The sequence below is a fragment of the Haliotis rubra genome, unplaced genomic scaffold, assembly GCF_003918875.1.
Source record: "Haliotis rubra isolate DU_JTF1 unplaced genomic scaffold, ASM391887v1 Scf512, whole genome shotgun sequence".
Taxonomy (NCBI): Eukaryota; Metazoa; Mollusca; class Gastropoda; order Lepetellida; family Haliotidae; genus Haliotis; species Haliotis rubra.
In genome coordinates this window covers 198,028-222,460 of record NW_025767205.1, presented here as the reverse complement: position 1 = coordinate 222,460, position 24,433 = coordinate 198,028, and the positions used below count along the sequence as shown (strand labels likewise).

The following is a 24,433-nucleotide window of genomic DNA, read 5'->3' as shown; positions in this document are numbered from 1 at the left end:
CTAGCGGCTCTATGAACAGTGTATTTGTGAACGATGGTGACGTCCACAGAACATGCATGTCTCCTCCATGAATGTGTCCAGTATACACATGGCTGCCAAACACAGCGAGAGAGATAGACTAACAACTAGTCTCTGAAATGAACATATTTTACAGAAAAAAGTTCATAGTAAAAAAATAAAATATAATGAAAAGGAGCCCTGAGACTTTCTTCATTAGCTGTGGAAATCTAGACTTGCCACATTTTCTAGACTTGCATGGGTTTTCTTGGATATATTTGCTTCAGGGTCTGTATGACAGACTACGAGAGAGCGTAGCTCTTTCTTGTTCGTAGTTATAAAATATATCAATCATTCGAAACATTGAACGATGTGAAATGTTTTTTACTTTGTTTGAGCTGAGTGAAAGATTACAAGAGATTTTCAGCATTCCGTTATAAAGTTTGCTCTCTCCGCTTCAGTTGCTATTCCAAATGTTGAAAAAGACCTTTTGTGCCTTAAATGCGAGAATATATGGATGTCTGAACTTCTTTATTTGACATCCATAACTTCTCGTCTTTATGTGTATCACTCTCAATGCCTTTTGTGCCTTGTAATACAGAAATCGATGGTGAAATGTTCTTATTGCTTCTTTAAGAATTTCAAATGAGACAATGCAATAACGGAATTTGTACTTAAAATATCTTTATCATTTTGATGTATATTTGTTATTTGATTTCTTCTTAATGTGAACATTATAAGCGAAAAAGCTATCTAAAATCATAAAACAATCATCACATTATCAAACAGCGCACATACCAAGTGGCACCACTTACAAACCCATACAAAGACAAGCCGGATTTTGCCAAAAGAGAATAGGCATAAATGTGCCACAAATGCGTCAAAGATGTCCCGGGGGTATATTCTGGACCAGGCCAAAGTATACCCCTCCAGCCCAGACTATACCCCTAAAAAATTATGTTGACAATTCACTCAATATGAGTGTGTGACTCAGGGCTATGGTCTTGGTGTCATTTAATGGAATTTGTAGGTGCATTTCATTTACATTACTTCATAATACAGAATTTATGAAGCATTTGTTTAGTGCCTCTCTGCGATGTGATATTTTCGACTTTGCGTAACCCAGCCATGCTGATATATCATCAAGGTTAGCTTTCCTGAACCAAAATGTCTATGAGTACATCGCTAATTCGGGAATTTCACGAGATGGAATGTGGGCAACATATGCAGAAGTTATGTCAACAGCCAGTCTGTTAAAATGTGACATTTATATTTACAGTGCAGTTGGTCAGTTAATGCAATGGCTGCCAGCTTCAGCTTGAAAACTCACACTGATTATGCTTTGTATCTGGAAAATATATCGGACCATTTCAATGTTGTAACCAGTGTATAATTGTGTGAGAAGTACAATAAAGTTATAGTAGTATCCTTAATCACTTGTTTTCTGTAGGGGTATAATCTGGGCTAGGGGGGTATACTATGGCTTAGTTCAGAATATACCCCGGGGTATAAACTAGGCTAGCCCAGATTATACCTGGGGTATAGTCTGGGCTAGCCCAGTTTAACCTCGGGTATAGTCTGGGACAGGGGTATACTCTGGCCTGTTACACCGGGTTATGTTCATGGTGTCCATGATGACAATGGTCAAGCTGTGTTGTTAAACACTGTTCCAAAATGCCTACGATAAAAGATTCCTGTTCTGAAGTACTGTTGAAAATATGCAGAAAACTACCAGATGGAATTATTTGTCTGTGATATCACCATCCATTTAAGCCTGTTCCTGTTCCTCTTCCTCTTCCTCATCGAACTCGCCCTCTTCCTCGGCGGTGGCGTCCTGGTACTGCTGGTACTCAGACACCAAGTCGTTCATGTTGGACTCGGCCTCAGTGAACTCCATCTCGTCCATGCCCTCGCCAGTGTACCAATGGAGGAAAGCCTTACGACGGAACATAGCAGTGAACTGCTCGGATATGCGCTTGAAGAGCTCCTGGATGGCAGTGCTGTTGCCGATGAAGGTGGCAGACATCTTGAGACCACGTGGTGGGATGTCACAGACGGCGGTCTTGACGTTGCTGGGGATCCATTCAACGAAGTAACTGCTGTTCTTGTTCTGAACGTTGAGCATCTGTTCATCGACCTCCTTCATGGACATGCGGCCTCTAAAAATAGCGGCAACTGTCAGGTAGCGACCGTGACGGGGATCACAGGCAGCCATCATGTTCTTGGAATCGAACATCTGCTGGGTGAGTTCGGGCACGGTGAGTGCACGGTACTGCTGGCTTCCTCTGGAGGTGAGAGGGGCGAAGCCGGGCATGAAGAAGTGGAGACGGGGGAAGGGCACCATGTTGACCGCCAGTTTACGGAGATCAGCGTTCAACTGACCAGGGAACCTCAGGCAGGTGGTCACACCGGACATGGCGGATGACACCAGATGGTTAAGGTCACCGTAGGTAGGTGTGGTCAGCTTCAGGGTTCTGAAGCAGATGTCGTAAAGAGCCTCGTTGTCTATACAGAAGGTCTCGTCCGTGTTCTCCACCAGCTGATGGATGGAGAGGGTGGCGTTGTAGGGCTCCACCACAGTGTCAGACACCTGAAAGAGGGGAACATTCGTTTCAGCTATGGACAGATACTCTGACATTTGATCCAAAGAGCGAAAACCGTTACACAAAATAAATGTATTAGTTGCTAAGCTACCTGCTAAAGTTGATTATATACATAGGGTGATCTTGAAATCTGAATTCGTTTGTGTTTATGTTTAACGGTATACTTTAACTCCGTAAACTTTTATACTTTTATACACCTCTCCGCCGTTTTGGCTCACATAGTCAAATGGTTGAGTGAGAATGGGAGAACTGTCACCTTGGGGGATGGTACAACGGAGAAGGTGTTCATGATCCTGTCGGGATACTCCTCCCTGATCTTGCTGATGAGGAGGGTGCCCATGCCAGACCCGGTGCCGCCACCCAGAGAGTGGGTCAGTTGGAAGCCCTGAAGACAGTCACAGCTCTCGGCTTCTTTCCGGACAACATCGAGAACGGAGTCGACCAGCTCGGCGCCCTCTGTGTAGTGACCCTTGGCCCAGTTGTTGCCGGCGCCGCTCTGGCCGAAGACGAAGTTGTCTGGGCGGAAGATCTGACCAAAAGGTCCAGATCGGACGGAGTCCATTGTTCCGGGCTCCAGATCGACCAGGACGGCACGGGGAACATACTTTCCACCTGGAAAACGGTCAACAGTATATTATATGATAGTTTGGGCAAAATGAAGACATATTTATGATGAGACACTTCCTAAAGAGGATTTAATTTTTGTTTTACAGGAACGCCAGAAAAAAACCGCATCATGCTGACACGCTGCCCAGGAACCGTTATAGTGAGTGAGATTAGTTCTACGTCGCTTTTAGCAATATTCCAGCAATATCACGGCGGGGGACACCATAAATGGGCTTCGCACATTGTACCCATGTGGGGAATCGAACCCGGGAACTGCTATAAGTACTGTTTACATATGCAAATATATTATGCCGATGCCGATCTGCTTATTTCGAAGATTTTACAAACAACGGTATCACAGATGAACAGGATTTCTGTGAGAGGTAACCATTCTGCGGTGTGTAAACTCACAGGTCTACAATGCACTTTTTTCAGAGACCTTAAATTTTGGTAAGATATCCGCCCGTATCCCCTCTAAATTTTAACGATGAGGAAACATTTCTTTGAGTGACATTTGTAGAAGTTGGATATGTCTTTCAGTATGTTCAGATACAATTAAAGAAGCATGTTACAACTCATCCTTATAAGATGAAGAATATACTAGTATATTCAGGTGATATGATTTGACTAGAATAAAATTTAAGGGTGGATACGGGCGGAAGTGTTTCCTAAATTTTTACAAACATTTACATTTTAACAAACTTGCGCTATAAACTGGTACCGCACCACCAGGACCATACACTAGAAAGAAGCCAGTACACTAAGCATAGCAAGGTTTTCATCGCATTGGCTTGATGCGCTATATCTTAACAGCCGGCTTGCAGTAGCATTTATATGAAGCATGTTTTTCTTACCCGTGGCTTCGTTGTAGTAGACATTGATTCTCTCCAACTGGAGGTCGGAGTCTCCGTGGTAGGTGCCGGTGGGGTCGATGCCGTGTTCGTCAGAGATCACCTCCCAGAACTGAAAAAGAAAGAAGATTATCGTTTAGCTCGAGAATCACGATCACCCATGAACAGCCATGCCTGCAGCTGCGTCTGTCCTGGTTATTACATAATTGATAGGTCTGTGACCAGCTGCATCTCCGATACTACAGCCTGACTCAGCAGCGACCAGCTGTACGTGGGTAACCGCATCTCCGACAACAGCTGGAGACGATACATCAGCTATACATCCTGTACAAGTGCATCGTGGGTGAAACCGCATCTCCGACACAACAGCATGAGTCAGTGATTAGCTAGACCTCCTGTACAACTTGCATCGTGGGTGAATGATTAACCGCACCTCCGACACAACAGCATGAGTCAGTGATTAGCTAGACCTCCTGTATAACTTGCATCGTGGGTGAATGATTAACTGCACCTCCGACACGTGGGTGAATGATACAACAGCATGAGTCAGTGATTAGCTAGACCTCCTGTATAACTTGCATCGTGGGTGAATGATTAACCGCACCTCCGACACAACAGCATGAGTGAGTGATTAGCTAGACCTCCTGTATAACTTGCATCGTGGGTGAATGATTAACCGCACCTCCGACACAACAGCATGAGTGAGTGATTAGCTAGACCTCCTGTATAACTTGCATCGTGGGTGAATGATTAACCGCGCCTCCGATACAACAGCATGAGTCAGTGATTAGCTAGACCTCCTGTATGACTTGCACTTGCACCATCGTGAGTGGTGAAGCTAGACCTCCTGTATATGACCCGCACCTCCGATACAACAGCATGAGTCAGTGATTAGCTAGACCTCAGTGATTAGCTAGACCTCCTGTAACTTGCATCGTGGGTGAATGATTAACCGCACCTCCGACACAACAGCATGAGTCAGTGATTAGCTATACCTCCTGTATAACTTGCATCGTGGGTGAATGATTAACCGCACCTCCGACACAACAGCATGAGTCAGTGATTAGCTAGACCTCCTGTATAACTTGCATCGTGGGTGAATGATTAACCGCACCTCCGACACAACAGCTAGACCTCCTGTATAACTTGCATCGTGGGTGAATGATTAACCGCACCTCCGACACAACAGCATGATTCAGTGATTAGCTAGACCTCCTGTATAACTTGCATCGTGGGTGAATGATTAGCCACACAACAGTCAGTGGTTAGCTAGATCTGCTGTACAACTTGCATAGTGGGTGTATGATTTACTGATTAACCGCACCTCCGACACAATGTTCAGCTTGAGTCAGTGATTAGCTGCACCCCCTACATCATGCATCACAAGTAAGTGGGTAACCGCATCCCCGACACAAGCACGAGTCAGTGCATTCACTTCCTATACCACTTCGCGTGTCAGTGATTAGCTCGAACCCCTATCCTGTATGCATCAGGAGTAAGTGAATTACGGCACCCAAATACAATATTTTAGTCTGGAAATCCGCGCCCCTGTACATCATTAGGGAATGGGACAGTGGTGAGTACAAGTTAAGTGCATACCAAGGTACAGCCTAGTCGATCCCTAGCGTTCACGTAGACACACTCCCAGAGACATCTGTTCAATATTTTTGTCGGAGGTCAAATTGTAGCAGGTACTTATACATGTAACCAGATAGAACTCAGACTTACCAAGGAAAACCAGCAGAGGGCAACCAAGCTTTGGAAGATTCCACATCACTTGTCACGGATCATCTACAACGCCCATTTCATACCACACATCACATATCAGTGATTGTCTGTAACCCTGAAGATTCACACATCATACTTGTCACGGATCATCTCACAACCCCAGTGTTACACACATCACATATCAGTGATTGTCTGTAACCTCTATAGATCACACATCACATATCAGTGATTGTCTGTAACCCCTGAAGATTCCACATCACTTGTCACGGATCATCTACAACCCCAATATACCACACATCACATATCAGTGATTGTCTGTAACCCTGAAGATTCCACATCACTTGTCACGGATCATCTACAACCCCAATATACCACACATCACATATCAGTGATTGTCTGTAACCCCTGAAGATTCCACATCACTTGTCACGGATCATCTACAACCCCAATATACCACACATCACATATCAGTGATTGTCTGTAACCCCTGAAGATTCCACATCACTTGTCACGGATCATCTACAACCCCAATATACCACACATCACATATCAGTGATTGTCTGTAACCTCACATCATCACATATCAGTGATTGTCTGTAACCCTGAAGATTCCACATCACTTGTCACGGATCATCTACAACCCCAATATACCACACATCACATATCAGTGATTGTCTGTAACCCCTGAAGATTCCACATCACTTGTCACGGATCATCTACAACCCCAATATACCACACATCACATATCAGTGATTGTCTGTAACCCTGAAGATTCCACATCACTTGTCACGGATCATCTACAACCCCATGCCACATCACATATCAGTGATTGTCTGTAACCCTGAAGATTCCACAACGGATCATCTGTAACCCTATAGATGCCACATCACATATCAGTGATTGTCTGTCACACCTCTTGTCACGGATCATCTACAATAGATCACACATCACATATCAGTGATTGTCTGTAACCCCTGAAGATTCCACATCACTTGTCACGGATCATCTACAACCCCAATATACCACACATCACATATCAGTGATTGTCTGTAACCCTGTCACACATCACTTGTCACGGATCATCCTAACCTGAAGATTCCACATCACTTGTCACGGATCATCTACAACCCCAATATCACACATCACATATCAGTGATTGTCTGTAACCTCTATAGATTCCACATCACATATCAGTGATTGTCTGTAACCCTGAAGATTCCACATCACTTGTCACGGATCATCTACAACCCCAATATACCACACATCACATATCAGTGATTGTCTGTAAACCCTGAAGATTCACCCCACATCACATGTCAGTGATCATCTACAACCCCTATATATCACACATCACATATCACACATCACATATCAGTGATTGTCTGTAACCCCTGAAGATTCCACATCACTTGTCACGGATCATCTACAACATCCCAGTGATTGTCTGTAACCCCTGAAGATTCCACATCACTTGTCACGGATATACAACCCCACACATCACATATCAGTGATTGTCTGTGTAACACATCACTATAGATCACACATCACATATCAGTGATTGTCTGTAACCTCTGAAGATTCCACATCACTTGTCACGGATCATCTACAACCCCAATATACCACACATCACATATCAGTGATTGTCTGTAACCCCTGAAGATTCCACATCACTTGTCACGGATCATCTACAACCCCAATATGCCACACATCACATATCAGTGATTGTCTGTAACCTCTATAGATCACACATCACATATCAGTGATTGTCTGTAACCCCTGAAGATTCCACATCACTTGTCACGGATCATCTACAACCCCAATATACCACACATCACATATCAGTGATTGTCTGTAACCCCTGAAGATTCCACATCACTTGTCACGGATCATCTACAACCCCAGTGTGCCACACATCACATATCAGTGATTGTCTGTAACCTCTATAGATCACACATCACATATCAGTGATTGTCTGTAACCCCTGAAGATTCCACATCACTTGTCACGGATCATCTACAACCCCAATATACCACACATCACATATCAGTGATTGTCTGTAACCCCTGAAGATTCCACATCACTTGTCACGGATCATCTACAACCCCAATATGCCACACATCACATATCAGTGATTGTCTGTAACCTCTATAGATCACACATCACATATCAGTGATTGTCTGTAACCCCTGAAGATTCACACATCACTTGTCAGGATCAGAACCCCTAATAGACCACACATCACATATCAGTGATTGTCTGTAACCCCTGAAGATTCCACATCACTTGTCACGGATCATCTACAACCCCAATATACCACACATCACATATCAGTGATTGTCTGTAACCCTGAAGATTCCACATCACTTGTCACGGATCATCTACAACCCCAATATACACACATCACATATCAGTGATTGTCTGTAACCTCTATAGATCACACATCACATATCAGTGATTGTCTGTAACCTCTGAAGATTCCACATCACTTGTCACGGATCATCTACAACCCCAATATACCACACATCACATATCAGTGATTGTCTGTAACCCCTGAAGATTCCACATCACTTGTCACGGATCATCTACAACCCCAGTGTGCCACACATCACATATCAGTGATTGTCTGTAACCTCTATAGATCACACATCACATATCAGTGATTGTCTGTAACCCCTGAAGATTCCACATCACTTGTCACGGATCATCTACAACCCCAATATACCACACATCACATATCAGTGATTGTCTGTAACCTCTGAAGATTCCACATCACTTGTCACGGATCATCTACCACCACAATATATCCACATCACATATCAGTGATTGTCTGTAACCCGTGAAGATTCCACATCACTTGTCACGGATCATCTACTTTAAAGACCACTTGCCTTTTGTAGACGACGGCATTCTAAACATACCACAGATCACGAATTCATCAGTGAAGTGTAGTTAATATCATGAGACAATCATGTCCAAGTGTCATTTGTCACGGATCATCTACAACGCCCAAGTCTCATCACATATCAGTGATTGTCTGTAATAGATCTATAGATCACACATCACATATTGCAAACATTTTGTAAAGAAAAGATACACTTCCTGTATCGTATACCACAATTCATCACACATCTGTTTATCGAGATGGATCATGTTCAGCTATAGATGCATTTATCACATATCAGTGATTGTCTGTAACCCTGAAGATTCCACATCACTTGTCACGGATCATCATCAACCCCAATATTTACACATCACATATCAGTGATTGTCTGGTTTTCCTGAAGATTCCACATCAGCTATCACACATAACTTGACCACACATCACAGTGATCATTGTACAACCCCTGTATACCACACATAACTTGATATCAGTGATCAGGTGTAACCCCTAACCACATCACTTCACAGATCAGTGATCACATACAATCCCTGTATACTCACATCACTTGACGGCAGTGATCATCTACAACCCCAATATACCACACATCACATATCAGTGATTGTCTGTAACCTCTGTATATCATCACATAACTTGACATCAGTGATTGTCTGTAACCCCTGTATACCACACATCACTTGACATCAGTGATCATGTACAACCTCTATATACCACACATCACATATCAGTGATTGTCTGTAACCCCTGAAGATTCCACATCACTTGTCACGGATCATCTACAACCCCAATATACCACACATCACATATCAGTGATTGTCTGTAACCCCTGAAGATTCCACATCACTTGTCACGGATCATCTACAACCCCAATATACCACACATCACATATCAGTGATTGTCTGTAACCCCTGAAGATTCCACATCACTTGTCAGTGATCATCTACTGTAACCCACCTGTATCCACACATCACATCACAGTGATTGTCTACAACCCTGTAGATCACACATCACATATCAGTGATTGTCTGTAACCCTGAAGATTCCACATCACTTGTCACGGATCATCTACAACCCCAATATACCACACATCACATATCAGTGATTGTCTGTAACCCCTGAAGATTCCACATCACTTGTCACGGATCATCTACAACCCCAATATGCCACACATCACATATCAGTGATTGTCTGTAACCTCTGCAGATACCACACATCACATATCGTGATTGTCTGTAACCCTGAAGATACCCACATCACTTGTCAGTGATTGTCTGTATCCCTGAATATACCACACATCACATATCAGTGATCATCTGTAACCCCTGTAGATCACACATCACATATCAGTGATTGTCTGTAACCCTGAAGATTCCACATCACTTGTCACGGATCATCTACAACCCCAGTGTGCCACACATCACATATCAGTGATTGTCTGTAACCTCTGTAGATCACACATCACATATCAGTGATTGTCTGTAACCTCTATAGATCACACATCACATATCAGTGATTGTCTGTAACCCCTGAAGATTCCACATCACTTGTCACGGATCATCTACAACCCCAATATACCACACATCACATATCAGTGATTGTCTGTAACCCCTAATAGATTACACATCACTTGTCAATGATCATCTACAACCCCCTGTCACAGTGATCATCTGTCCACCAGAATCTCCCAAGTGTCTTCTGATATCAATTATATCCAGCGAGTTGATAAAGATTACAAATATCGACTTGTCGAGGATATTTTACTATCAACGAGTGTTGATATATCATATCAGTGAATGTCTATTATCATCAAAATCACTCTTCATTAATTTTCAATGAAAAATGTACATCTCTGAAAATAGATGCCATTACACTTGCATGCAGCATGTATCATTGTGACGTCATCTGTATCATGACGTCATAGCCCTGAAGATTGTACACATCACTTGTCACGGATATCTACTAGGAGATATCGTTTGATCACACACAAGCGATCCTGTGGAACACAGTTTTGGATGATAAACCACACATCACTTATCATTGATCAGCTACTAACCCTGAAGATACCACATCACTTGTCAGTGATCATCTACTAACCCCGTATACCACACATCACATATCAGTGATTGTCTGTAACCCTGAAGATTCCACATCACTTGTCAGTGATCATCTACAACCCTGTATACCACACATCACATATCAGTGATTGTCTGTAACCCCTATAGACCACACATCACATATCAGTGATTGTCTACAACCCTGAAGATTCCACATCACTTGTCAGTGATCATCTACAACCCTCCGTATACCACACATCACTTATCAGTGATTGTCTGTATCCCCGTAGATCACACATCACTTGGCAGTGATCAGTCTGTAATCCCTGAAGATTCCACATCACTTGTCAGTGATCATCTACTATCCCCATTGTGTACCAAACATCACATATCAGTGATTGTCTACAACCCCTATAATATATACACATCACGGTGATCAACTGATTGTCACCCATCCCCCTCCACGCCCCGTATACCACACATCACTTGTCACGGATCATCTACAACCCTAATATACCACACATCACTTGATACGACACATCACTTGGCAGTGATAAGCTACTGCGCTTTCCTGTATACCATACACATCACTGGTGCATACCCCACCCACCCCCACCCCCACCCCTCCAATTGTATGCTACATAGAATTCGCCCCATCCTCCCATCATGCCGCTTGGGAAGTAGAGCGGAAATGTGACACGTAAGCTTCTAGTCTATACCACCACAGTCTATAGACCGGCGACATGTCTACACCAGCATACAGCACAATCACCCCATGCTAGATGTTTGAAATATTCATTCAATATGGAGGAAGTGGATGACACATCAGCATGCTACAGCAGCACCATGTGCTGTTATACGCCACATAAATATAAAAATGAATCAATACATAAGTGAGGTGAGGTGAGGTGAAATTGGGTTTTACGTCGTACTTGAGAATATTTCGCTCATATGACGACGTGCATGCGTGTGTATGGGTATGTGCTGGCTGACTAAGCTGGTTTTATAGTGTTAGCCAACTGAGATACCATGCCGCAGTAAAGCATGAATACCCTACTCAGACACATTATACTGACTCAGAGCCGACCAGTCCTTGTTGTACCCATTAATGCCGAGCGCCAGGCAGGTACCAACAAGTACCATATGTTAACGTCTTTTGGTATGACGCGGTCGGGGATCGAACCCACGACCTTCCGCTCTCCGGGCGGACGCTCTAACCACTACACCACGGAGGCGGTCCATAGATAAGTAGCTCACACATAAATACAATAATCACCCGCTAACAACGAAATCCAAATAAGTGTGTCGTAAATAAAGAATCATCATTGTTAAGTTGGTAGACAGTATACAGTGATAATACTCGTCGGCTTGTACAATGGTATCAGACGATGGGTAATTACGGACACATCATGGTGTTGATGGAGTACTTACCTTAGCTCCGATCTGGTTTCCACACTGACCAGTTTGAAGGTGGACAATTTCCCTCATGATTACAGAAGATGTAGAAAAGACAACTGGGTGGTAAGTAAACAACCTGACGGGGCACCTGCAGCAGTTGACGCGAGGCCGGTCTCACGAGCTAGAATGACGTCACGAATGGGAAACGAGGCAAGCTGTCTCCGCCTGACTCATAGTGAATTGTCTGGGCCCGGGGCATCAGCGAAGCTGGCAAGCTCCAGGTTACACAACACCACATGTTGTCCCATAGACTTCTATAGTAACCTTTTATTATTTTTTTAAAATTATCCAGGCTATCAACAGCCATTCCAGGTACACATGGGTACAGTCAGGCCTTTAAACTACAATAAAACACAATTTCTGGCCAAATTGTCCTAGCTGCACATTTTCCCAGCACATGAAGCGGAACACATCAACCCCAGTTCCGCACCAAATGTCACCTACTGGAATATATCTGTACACAATAGAACAGCCATGCCCGCAACTAAATCCGTCCTGGATTTATTACATAATTGATAAGGTCTCAGACCAGCTGCATCTCCGACACTACAGCCTGACTCAGCAGCGACCAGCTGTACGTGGTGTAACCGCATCTCCGACACAAATGGCAACGTGAGACAGTGATTAGCTATACCTCCTGTATAACTTGCATCATGGGTGAATGATTAACGCCCTCCTGATACAACAGTGGGTGAATGACAGTGATTGAAGCTATACCTCCTGTATAACTTGCATCGTGGGTGAATGATTAACCGCACCTCCGATACAGCAGCATGAGTGGTGATTAGCTAGACCTCCTGTATAACTTGCATCGTGGGTGAATGATTAACCGCACCTCCGACACAACAGCATGAGTGAGTGATTAGCTAGACCTCCTGTATAACTAGACCTCCTGCATCGTGGGTGAATGATTAACCGCACCCTCCGATACAACAGCATGAGTGGGTGTGATTAGCTAGACCTCCTGTATAACTTGCATCGTGGGTGAATAGCGATTAACACCGGCATGAGTGAGTGATTGGCTAGACCTCCGCACGTGGGTGAATGATTAACCGCAACTACCAGCATGATGAAAGTCAGTGACAGCTATACCTCCTGTATAACTTGCATCGTGGGTGAATGATTAACCGCACCTCCGACACAACAGCATGAGTCAGTGATTAGCTAGACTCTCCTGTATAACTTGCATCGTGGGTGAATGATTAACCCGGCGCCTCGATACACAGCCTCGAGTGGTGACTATACAACAGTGGGTCCGACCTCCTGTATAACTCATCGTGGGTGAATGATTAACCGCACCTCCGACACAACATCATGAGGTCAGTGATTAGCTACACCTCCTGTATAACTTGCATCGTGGGTGACCTCTGTATAAATGATTAGCCACACAACAGTCAGTGGTTAGCTAAGCACCTCCATCATGGAGTGCTGTACAGCTTGCATAGTGGGTGAATGATTTACTGATTAACCGCACCTCCGACACAATGTTCAGCTTGAGTCAGTGATTAGCTGCACCCTACATCATGCATCACAAGTAGGTGGGTAACCGCATCCCCGACACAAGCACGAGTCAGTGCATTCACTTCCTATACCACTTCGCGTGTCAGTGATTAGAAACCGAACCCCCTATCCTGGCCAATGCATCAGGTGTAAAGTGAATTACGGCACCCAAATACAATATTATTTTAGTCTGGAAATCCGCGCCCCTGTACATCATTAGGGAATGGGACAGTGGTGAGTACAAGTTATAAGTGGATACCAAAGGTACAACCCTAGTCGATCCCTAGTTCACGTAGACCACACTCCCAGAGACATCTGTTCAATATTTGCGTTTGAGTCCAAATTGTAGCAGGTACTTATACATGTAACCAGATAGAACTCCAGACTTACCAAGGAAAACCAGCAGAGGAGCAACCAAGCTTTGGAATATGTCGAACTTTGGATACGCAAATTACACACAGGCCAACACACATCACATATCAGTGATTGTCTGTAACCCTGAAGATTCCACATCACTTGTCACGGATCATCTACAAACCCCAATATACCACACATCACATATCAGTGATTATCTGTAACCCCTGAAGATTCCACATCACTTGTCACGGATCATCTACAACCCCAATATAGCCCACACATCACATATCAGTGATTGTCTGTAACCCCTGAAGATCACACATCACTTGTCATCACATATCGGATCATCTACAACCCCATAAGTGATGCCACACATCACATATCACGGATCATCTGTAACCTCTATATACCACACATCACATATCAGTGATTGTCTGTAACCCTGAAGATTCCACATCACTTGTCACGGATCATCTACAACCCCAGTGTGCCACACACATCACATATCAGTGATTGTCTGTAACCTCTGTAGATCACACATCACATATCAGTGATTGTCTGTAACCCCTGAAGACATCCATATCAGTGATTGTGTAACCCTGGATCCACATCACTTGTCACTGGATCATCTATAACCCCAATATACCACACATCACATCACATTATCAGTAACCCCTGATTGTCTGTAACCCCTGAAGATTCCACATCACTTGTCACGGATCATCTACAACCTCCAATAGATCACACATCACATATCAGTGATTGTCTGTAACCCCTGAAGATTCCACATCACTTGTCACGGATCATCTACAACCCCAGTGTGCCACACATCACATATCAGTGATTGTCTGTAACCTCTATAGATCACACATCACATATCAGTGATTGTCTGTAACCCCTGAAGATTCCACATCACTTGTCACGGATCATCTACAACCCCAATATACCACACATCACATATCAGTGATTGTCTGTAACCCTGAAGATTCCACATCACTTGTCACGGATCATCTACAACCCCAATATGCCACACATCACATATCAGTGATTGTCTGTAACCTCTATAGATCACATCACATCCACATCACATATCAGTGATTGTCTGTAACATCCATATCAGTGATTGAAGAACATCACTTGTCACGGATCATCTACAACCCCAATATACCACACATCACATATCAGTGATTGTCTGTAACCCCTGAAGATTCCACATCACTTGTCACGGATCATCTACAACCCCAATATACCACACATCACATATCAGTGATTGTCTGTAACCCCTGAAGATCACACATCACACGGATCATCAGTGATTGCACACATCACATATCAATTGTCTGAAGATTCTATACATCACATCACATATCAGTGATTGTCTGTAACCCCTGAAACCCCTGTCACGGATCATCCACATCACATATCAGTGATATGTGATTGTCTGTAACCTCTATAGATCACACATCACATATCAGTGATTGTCTGTAACCCTGAAGATTCCACATCACTTGTCACGGATCATCTACAACCCCAATATACCACACATCACATATCAGTGATTGTCTGTAACCCCTGAAGATTCCACATCACTTGTCACGGATCATCTACAACCCCAATATGCCACACATCACATATCAGTGATTGTCTGTAACCTCTATAGATCACACATCACATATCAGTGATTGTCTGTAACCCCTGAAGATTCCACATCACTTGTCACGGATCATCTACAACCCCAATATACCACACATCACATATCAGTGATTGTCTGTAACCCTGAAGATCCCACATCACATATCAGTGATTGTCTGTAACCTCTGTAGATCACACATCACATATCAGTGATTGTCTGTAACCTCTATAGATCACACATCACATATCAGTGATTGTCTGTAACCCCTGAAGATTCCACATCACTTGTCACGGATCATCTACAACCCCAATATGCCACACATCACATATCAGTGATTGTCTGTAACCTCTATAGATCACACATCACATATGTCAGTGAGATTCCACATCACTTGTCACGGATCATCTACAACCCCAATATACCACACATCACATATCAGTGATTGTCTGTAACCCCTGAAGATTCCACATCACTTGTCACGGATCATCTACAACCCCAATATGCCACACATCACATATCAGTGATTGTCTGTAACCTCTATAGATCACACATCACATATCAGTGATTGTCTGTAACCCCTGAAGATTCCACATCACTTGTCACGGATCATCTACAACCCCAATATACCACACATCACATATCAGTGATTGTCTGTAACCCCTGAAGATTCCACATCACTTGTCACGGATCATCTACAACCCCAATATGCCACACATCACATATCAGTGATTGTCTGTAACCTCTATAGATCACACATCACATATCAGTGATTGTCTGTAACCCCTGAAGATTCCACATCACTTGTCACGGATCATCTACAACCCCAATATACCACACATCACATATCAGTGATTGTCTGTAACCTCTGAAGATTCCACATCACTTGTCTAAATCCAATACATTAGTTGTGGTCTCATGTACCGCTGCAGTAAATACCGCCAATACAGTAGGTGGTCTCATGTACCGCTGCAGTAAATCAGTACAGTAGGCGTGGTCTCATGTACCGCTGCAGTAAATCCAATACATTAGTTGTGGTCTCATGTACCGCTGCAGTAAATCCAATACAGTAGGTGTGGTCTCATGTACCGCTGCAGTAAATCCAATACATTAGTTGTGGTCTCATGTACCGCTGCAGTAAATCCAATACAGTAGGTGTTGTCTCATGTACCGCTGCAGTAAATCCAATACAGTAGGTGTGGTCTCATGTACCGCTGCAGTAAATCCAATACATTAGTTGTTGTCGCATGTGATGATGTGGGCCTGCCCAGCGCCTGACTAATTTTGCACGTGCAACATGAAAACTTAGCGTAATGCGTAAAGTTGCATGCGCAGCTCTCCTTTTCAATAATGTTGAACTTCATTTGGACTTCATGTCATTAATATTTTCAAAAGCGGAAAACATGTATGTTGTTGTGTGTTCCACATAGTAATGTATACATTTGCAAGTCTTGATATGAATGTTTTTTTACCAAACCACATATTGCTCCAGGGTTCCAGGTTGTGAGCGCGGCCGCCCCGAATCCAGGAATGGGGCAAAGAACAGATAACGCATGTCTGTCATATCAAGATAACCGCCGCGGCGGTTTTTAAAACAACATGCTTAGAGAGTTTACGCACAGAGTGCTTATCGGGTTTAATGTCTTTACCTCCATACATCAACACATTTTTTTATCTTTCGTTTCTATAAGCAAAAAACAATATCTTCACAAACTGCTTATTTGCTCATTAAGACAAAAGACACGAGGGAGAATTAAGAAGGAGTTATTCGAGTTTCGTTATTCTATCAACCCGTGTATTTTATCCCGGTTAGCAGAGAGTTAGTGAATGAGTCTTGTTTTACGTCGCTTTGAAAAGGCGTTTCAGTTATGCAACGACGTGTTATCTTTCTATGGAAGGGGAAGAGAATGTTACAGGCCTTAAATGTGTACCACTTTGGTGCCACCATGGTTGTGTCACACCTAGAAACATACTCGGAGTGAACCAGAATTCGAACCCACGATTCAGCACGTTCTATGAGAGGAAACGCCGTATACGGAAATGAGAAATCTTCAGTAAAACAGATTGTTTTCGATCTACCCAATCCCCACGAGTTAAAACACACTGACTTTGTCTGATTACTGCATGTGAACATAATGTGGAGACCAGCGACGTTCATTTTCAACCAGTGTATCGGGAAACCGAAAGTCCCCGGTGTACAGATGGTGCCAGGCGGATATACTCGCCAAGTGGCAGATATAGGTCGAGTGGTTGAACCCTTGTACAGAGTATATTCGAGCGTCCTGTTATTGTCTGGTTCCGGGAAGTGAGATGTTCTAGCTGCATCACGAGTGGTTTCATCGGTTTTATGTGTAACGCGTGAGATTTCAGACCACGAGCCAGAGCTGATCCTTTTAAACACTATGTTCACATTAATACTAAATTATCAGTCCACAACTAATGCATCATGTGATGGCATACATACATAATCATCAACTTCCAAGCCGGTATTTGAAACATATTCACAGCTTTGCATCAAGTGATGACATACATCCTCAATCATCAACTTGCTAGCCGGTATTTAAAACATATTCACAGCTATGCATCAGGTGATGCCATACATCCTCAATCATCAACTTGCTAGCCGGTATTTGAAACATATTCACGGCTATGCATCAGGTGATGACATACATCCTCAATCATCAACTTGCTAGCCGGTATTTAAAACATATTCATAGCTATGCATCAGGTGATGCCATACATCCTCAATCATCAACTTGCTAGCCGGTATTTAAAACATATTCACGGCTATGCATCAGGTGATGACATACATCCTCAATCATCAACTTGCTAGCCGGTATTTAAAACATGTTCACAGCTATCCATCAGGGGATGACATACCTTCTCAATCATCAACTTGCTAGCCGGTATTTAAAACATATTCACAGCTATGCATCTGGGGATGACATACATCCTCAATCATCAACTTGCTAGCCGGTATTTAAAACATATTCACAGCTATGCATCAGGGGATGACATACCTCCTCAATCATCAACTTGCTAGCCGGTATTTAAAATATGTTCACATCCCTCAATCAAAATGCTTGCATACATATTCAATAATCAACTTTCTAGCCGATGTCTAAATACACATTAACAGCCCTCGATCAAATTGCCTGTGTGGATATTCTTTTATCAAATGTTTAGTGGGTATTTAAATACACATTCACACCTATCCATCAGAATAAGGACGTAACTATTTTATAATCAACTTTGTAACTATGTAACTACACACCTACACACAGCCTTCCCCAAATGACGTTAACATGCAGTAAAAGGACACAAAGACGTACATGTCTGAACCGGTATCACTACGGGATTTCCTCCCAGATGGTAAGATGCTATAGTCCGTTTGACTTCATTTTAGGCCGATGAATTGCTCACTAACACAAAATCTAATAATTGCAACAAACACAAATTTTATTCGGGTGTCCAAAATTATGAGACAACTCATCAGAGTTGGTCTGTCAATTTTATGTGATGTGAATGTGAGGTATTTTACAGACGCACTGCCCACTAGCGGCACTATGAACAGTGTATTTGTGAACGATGGTGACGTCCACAGTACATGCATATCTCATCCATGAATGTGTCCAGCATACACATGGCTGCCAAAAACAGCGAGAGAGCTGGACTAACAACTAGTCTCTGAAATAAATAAAATATAATGAAAAGGAGCCCTGAGACTTTCTTCATTAGCTGTGGAAATATAGCTACATTTTCTAGACTTGCATGGGTTTTCTTGGATATATCTGCTTCAGGGTCTGCATGACAGACTACGAGAGAGCGTAGCTCTTTCTTGTTCGTAGTTATAAAATATATCAATCATTCGAAACATTGAACGATGTGAAATGTAATTTACTTTGTTTGAGCTGAGTGAAAGATTACAGGAGATTTTCAGCATTCCTTTATAAAGTTTGCTCTCTCCGCTTCAGTTGCTATTCCAAATGTTGAAAAGGACCTTTTGTGCCTTAAAGGCGGGAGTGTATGGGTGTCTGAACTTCTTTATTTGACATCCATAAATTCTCGTCTTTATGTGCCTTTTGTGCCTTGTAATACAGAAATCGATGGTGAAATGTTCTTATTGCCTCTTTAAGAATTTCAAATGAGACAATGCAATAAAGGAATTTGTACTTAAAATATTTTTTATCATTTTGATGTATATTTGTTATATGATTTCTTCTTAATGTGAACATTATAAGCGAACAAGCTATCTATGATCATAAAAGAATCATCACATCATCAAACAGCGCAGATACCAAGTGGCACCACTTACAAACCCATACAAAGACAAGCCGGATTTTGCCAAGAGAGAATAGGCATAAATGTGCCACAAATGCGTCAAAGATGTCAGTGTCCTTCAGATGTACATGTACTTGTAAAAGTGTGCAATGTGGACACCATACCCTCCTTTCGAAACTACATTCCACTCTTATTCAGTTTCGGTTTAACTTGTCGCTACAGACAATATTCAGCTTAGAGAATCATCAAGTGTAAAATTACATTTGGTTTGCAGGATACTGATGTTTGTATTGAACACTAAAGATGTTGTCATTTCGTACGCGTTCCGTTTTTATCACCTCACTCAGTAATAATCCGGGTATGTGATTCATATGAACGTGATTAATGGTTTTCTAATGAAATAAAAGGAGAGTGGGTGAGTCTAGTTTTACGCCGCTTGTAGCAATATTCCAGCAATATCACGGCAGAGGACACCACAAATGGGTTTTCCCCCATGTGGGGGATCGAACCCGGGTCTCGCCGTGACGAGCGAATGCTTAACCACTAGGCTACCTAATCGCCCCTCTGAATAGAAAGTCTTTCGTATGTAATGTATGTGACGCTCTCCTGACCCGGATCAAAACAGTCAGAAGAACATAAAGGAGCATTTGCAAAACATAAAGTGTGACTTGGAAAAGGCCATTGCATAAAAAGACAACTCCAGATCTGCATCCATTCAGCTTTATTGACAAAAATGTGGTTTTTGACGATGGCTCCAACGGAAGAGTCCATACCGTAACAAATATCATTTGGTAAATCGATAACAAAGGTAAATATTGAGAGTTTCAAATATTGATAGTGATCAAAGATTCCTGTTCTGAAGTACTGTTGAAAACATGCAGAAAACTACCAGATGGAATTATGTCTGTGATATCACCATCCATTTAAGCCTGTTCCTGTTCCGCTTCCTCTTCCTCGTCGAACTCGCCCTCTTCCTCGGCGGTGGCGTCCTGGTACTGTTGGTACTCAGACACCAAGTCGTTCATGTTGGACTCGGCCTCAGTGAACTCCATCTCGTCCATGCCCTCGCCAGTGTACCAATGGAGGAAAGCCTTACGACGGAACATAGCAGTGAACTGCTCGGACACTCTCTTGAACAGCTCCTGGATGGCAGTGCTGTTGCCGATGAAGGTGGCAGACATCTTGAGACCACGTGGTGGGATGTCACAGACGGCGGTCTTGACGTTGTTGGGGATCCATTCAACGAAGTAGCTGCTGTTCTTGTTCTGAACGTTGAGCATCTGTTCATCGACCTCCTTCATGGACATGCGGCCACGGAACATGGCGGCAACTGTCAGGTAGCGGCCGTGACGGGGATCACAGGCAGCCATCATGTTCTTGGCGTCGAACATCTGCTGGGTGAGCTCGGGCACGGTGAGTGCACGGTACTGCTGGCTTCCCCTGGAGGTGAGTGGGGCGAAGCCGGGCATGAAGAAGTGGAGGCGGGGGAAGGGCACCATGTTGACCGCCAGTTTACGGAGATCAGCGTTCAGCTGACCAGGGAACCTCAGGCAGGTGGTCACACCGGACATGGTGGCAGAGACCAGATGGTTGAGGTCACCGTAGGTAGGTGTGGTCAGCTTCAGGGTTCTGAAGCAGATGTCGTAAAGAGCCTCGTTGTCAATACAGTAGGTCTCGTCCGTGTTCTCCACCAGCTGATGGACGGAGAGGGTGGCGTTGTAGGGCTCCACCACAGTGTCAGACACCTGGAAGTATTTGAAAATGGACATAAGTAAATCGCCATAATTATGGTAAACGTACAACCTGTGATGTAAACTATATTATGTTTGTGTATTAGAAAGGTCATACTTGATATTGGCATTGGTATGATTATTCATGTTTAGATCCGTGGATGCACAATTGTTATATTCTATTTCCACTATCTATAGTGCGGGTATGTTTAAATCTGACGTACTGAGACGAGGCATCTTTTTGTATTCAGACGGACACATGTTATTGATTTAAGTTTTGCATACGAAATATCAGAAACTTCGTACCTTGGGGGATGGTACAACGGAGAAGGTGTTCATGATCCTGTCGGGGTACTCCTCCCTGATCTTGCTGATGAGGAGGGTGCCCATGCCTGACCCGGTGCCGCCACCCAGAGAGTGGGTCAGTTGGAAGCCCTGAAGACAGTCACAGCTCTCGGCTTCCTTTCGGACAACATCGAGCACGGAGTCGACCAGCTCGGCGCCCTCTGTGTAGTGACCCTTGGCCCAGTTGTTACCGGCTCCGCTCTGGCCGAAGACGAAGTTGTCTGGGCGGAAGATCTGACCAAAAGGTCCAGATCGGACGGAGTCCATTGTTCCGGGCTCCAAATCGACCAGGACGGCACGGGGAACATACTTTCCACCTGGAAAACAATCAATATTATTATCATTATCATCGCGATTTTGTTGTTATTATTATCATAGAAGATGACAGATTGCATATTTTCTAGATACCGCTCATACAAAGGGAGATAACCGAGTCAGCTTTATGAGGACAACGAGAAGCAGTCATAAAATACTGTTCAATGTGATGTAATGTTCCAATCATGAACGCGTATGCAACAAGAAAATTTGTCTTTCTTTGCTGTCGAGAACATGCAACGTATAATACAAGTGACTGTACATCAGTTACAGCGGTCCGAGCAATGAACTACTCATAGTAGCCTTGATTCAAGACAATTAAAGAAACATTCACTGGAATCATGTAGAATAGCTCTGACGCAATAACACTTCAAACAGCTCTGACTTAAACCACTGCAAATAGCCTTGACTTAAAACCCCTTGAAATAGCCCTGACTCGAGCGCACGTAAGATATATATATGTCTCGAGAGCAGTTAAAATTGTTGACTCAAGAGCCATTAAAGTAGCTCTGACTAAATCACAACAAGTCGTAAGGATTAGGGTCGCCTCACTCTATACTGGATTGAAAGCCACTTAGCCCAGACAAGAGCCATTTCGTAACAGTAATAAACCAAGGTATACCTGTGGCTTCGTTGTAGTAGACGTTGATTCTCTCCAACTGGAGGTCGGAGTCTCCGTGGTAGGTGCCGGTGGGGTCGATGCCGTGCTCGTCAGAGATCACCTCCCAGAACTGGATAAAGATTTATGATATTTAATATGAATAGAATACATGCATACATGGAAATCAATATCGATCAAAACATCAAGTGTTACACAGATAATTTCTTGACTTTGGATATGACATGGGAATTGGAAATTAACGACATGTTAATCCGATTATTGTGTCCCAACAGCTGGGACCAAGCAGAAACCAATATCGGATAACAGCGATCGATGTCCAGCGAGGCGGTAATTGATACATGCAATCATACACGTAGTTGTGTGCGCGGGGGATTGTTGTGTATCCCCGCCACTGATTGTATGTCAGGACAATGTTCACAATAAGAGACCCGTATTATTTACGCGTTACCACTGGCAACCCCAAACCGAGCGCCCCCCGTCGTGCCCACCAGATACCTGCCCGCCTAAACTGATTCTCCAACCCAACAAATTCCCCTCTCGTCCAACAAGTACCCCTCCCCTTCTACAACCCCCCTCCTCTCCTAGAAATCCCCCACCTCTTCTACAAATAGCCACTCTAGTCTGAACCTGACATACTCATATAATCTATATTAGTACATAATCTGTCAAAGATTCACAATCACAGTGAACGTCCAGAATGTGTATTGTAAATATCGTATTCGCAGTTACTAGGCAGTGGCGAATTCAACTATTCCAGGTGTAATAACCCAACATACAACGTTTGTATATCTGCGTCGGCCTAACTGCTTGAACACATACACTTAGATACACTACAAACTACTGCAAACTGAAAGATTAAATCAGTAAACCCCTAAGTATCTGAGAGTTAATGTTAACCCACATACTCAGAAACTGAATGAAGGTATAACGGTTCTCCTCCACACCGGTGAACGATGACGTGTTTCAATAAGCCTCCACTAAACGGTATCTATAACCAGCAAACCTACGGGTTTGAGTCCACCATCAAGAAAACCTAGATTTGTGAGGTTTGAGAGAGTGTAATATTAAATGATATATTAATGTCTCACCTTGGCACCGATCTGGTTGCCGCACTGGCCAGCCTGAAGATGGACGATTTCCCTCATGGTGATGTGGTTGGTGGGTGGATGGTTCACGAGCGTAGAAAAATGACTGTGCCACTCAGTTTCGTGCTTGGCCTTAAATATGCCGGGCGCGGTTGCTAGAACACAGGCACGCCGTTACCAACAACAAACACTTTCTAACTCTTCTCGAGGCTTTATTAGAGGAACGGAGCTAATAAATACGGTCCTTTTGTGCGAAGCGATCATTTGGCTACACGCTTCAGTAGAGCACAATACTAGGGTGTAATTTACATGGTATGTTTACTGTGTAGGACCGGGAGATGAATGCCAACTGCCTCAATTATACCCCCCTCC

General features: G+C 43.4%; 2 protein-coding genes across 2 annotated transcripts; both read right to left on the bottom strand.

Moving 5' to 3' along the window:
* Positions 1 to 1,598: 1,598 nt before the first annotated feature.
* LOC124292314 (tubulin beta-4B chain-like) lies at positions 1,599 to 12,428 on the bottom strand. The gene is made up of 4 exons (XM_046729384.1): positions 12,170 to 12,428; positions 4,061 to 4,169; positions 2,857 to 3,212; positions 1,599 to 2,587 (listed from the first exon to the last, which is right to left on the bottom strand). The coding sequence occupies exons 1-4, from the start codon at positions 12,224 to 12,226 to the stop codon at positions 1,766 to 1,768; spliced, it is 1,344 nt and encodes a 447-aa protein (XP_046585340.1). The 5' UTR covers positions 12,227 to 12,428; the 3' UTR covers positions 1,599 to 1,765.
* An 8,240-nt stretch (positions 12,429 to 20,668) lies between these two features.
* LOC124292303 (tubulin beta chain-like) lies at positions 20,669 to 24,205 on the bottom strand. Its single transcript, XM_046729369.1, has 4 exons — positions 24,065 to 24,205; positions 22,977 to 23,085; positions 22,001 to 22,356; positions 20,669 to 21,709 (listed from the first exon to the last, which is right to left on the bottom strand). Exons 1-4 carry the CDS (start codon positions 24,119 to 24,121, stop codon positions 20,888 to 20,890), a joined length of 1,344 nt encoding a protein of 447 aa, XP_046585325.1. The 5' UTR covers positions 24,122 to 24,205; the 3' UTR covers positions 20,669 to 20,887.
* Between the last annotated feature and the right edge of the window lie 228 nt (positions 24,206 to 24,433).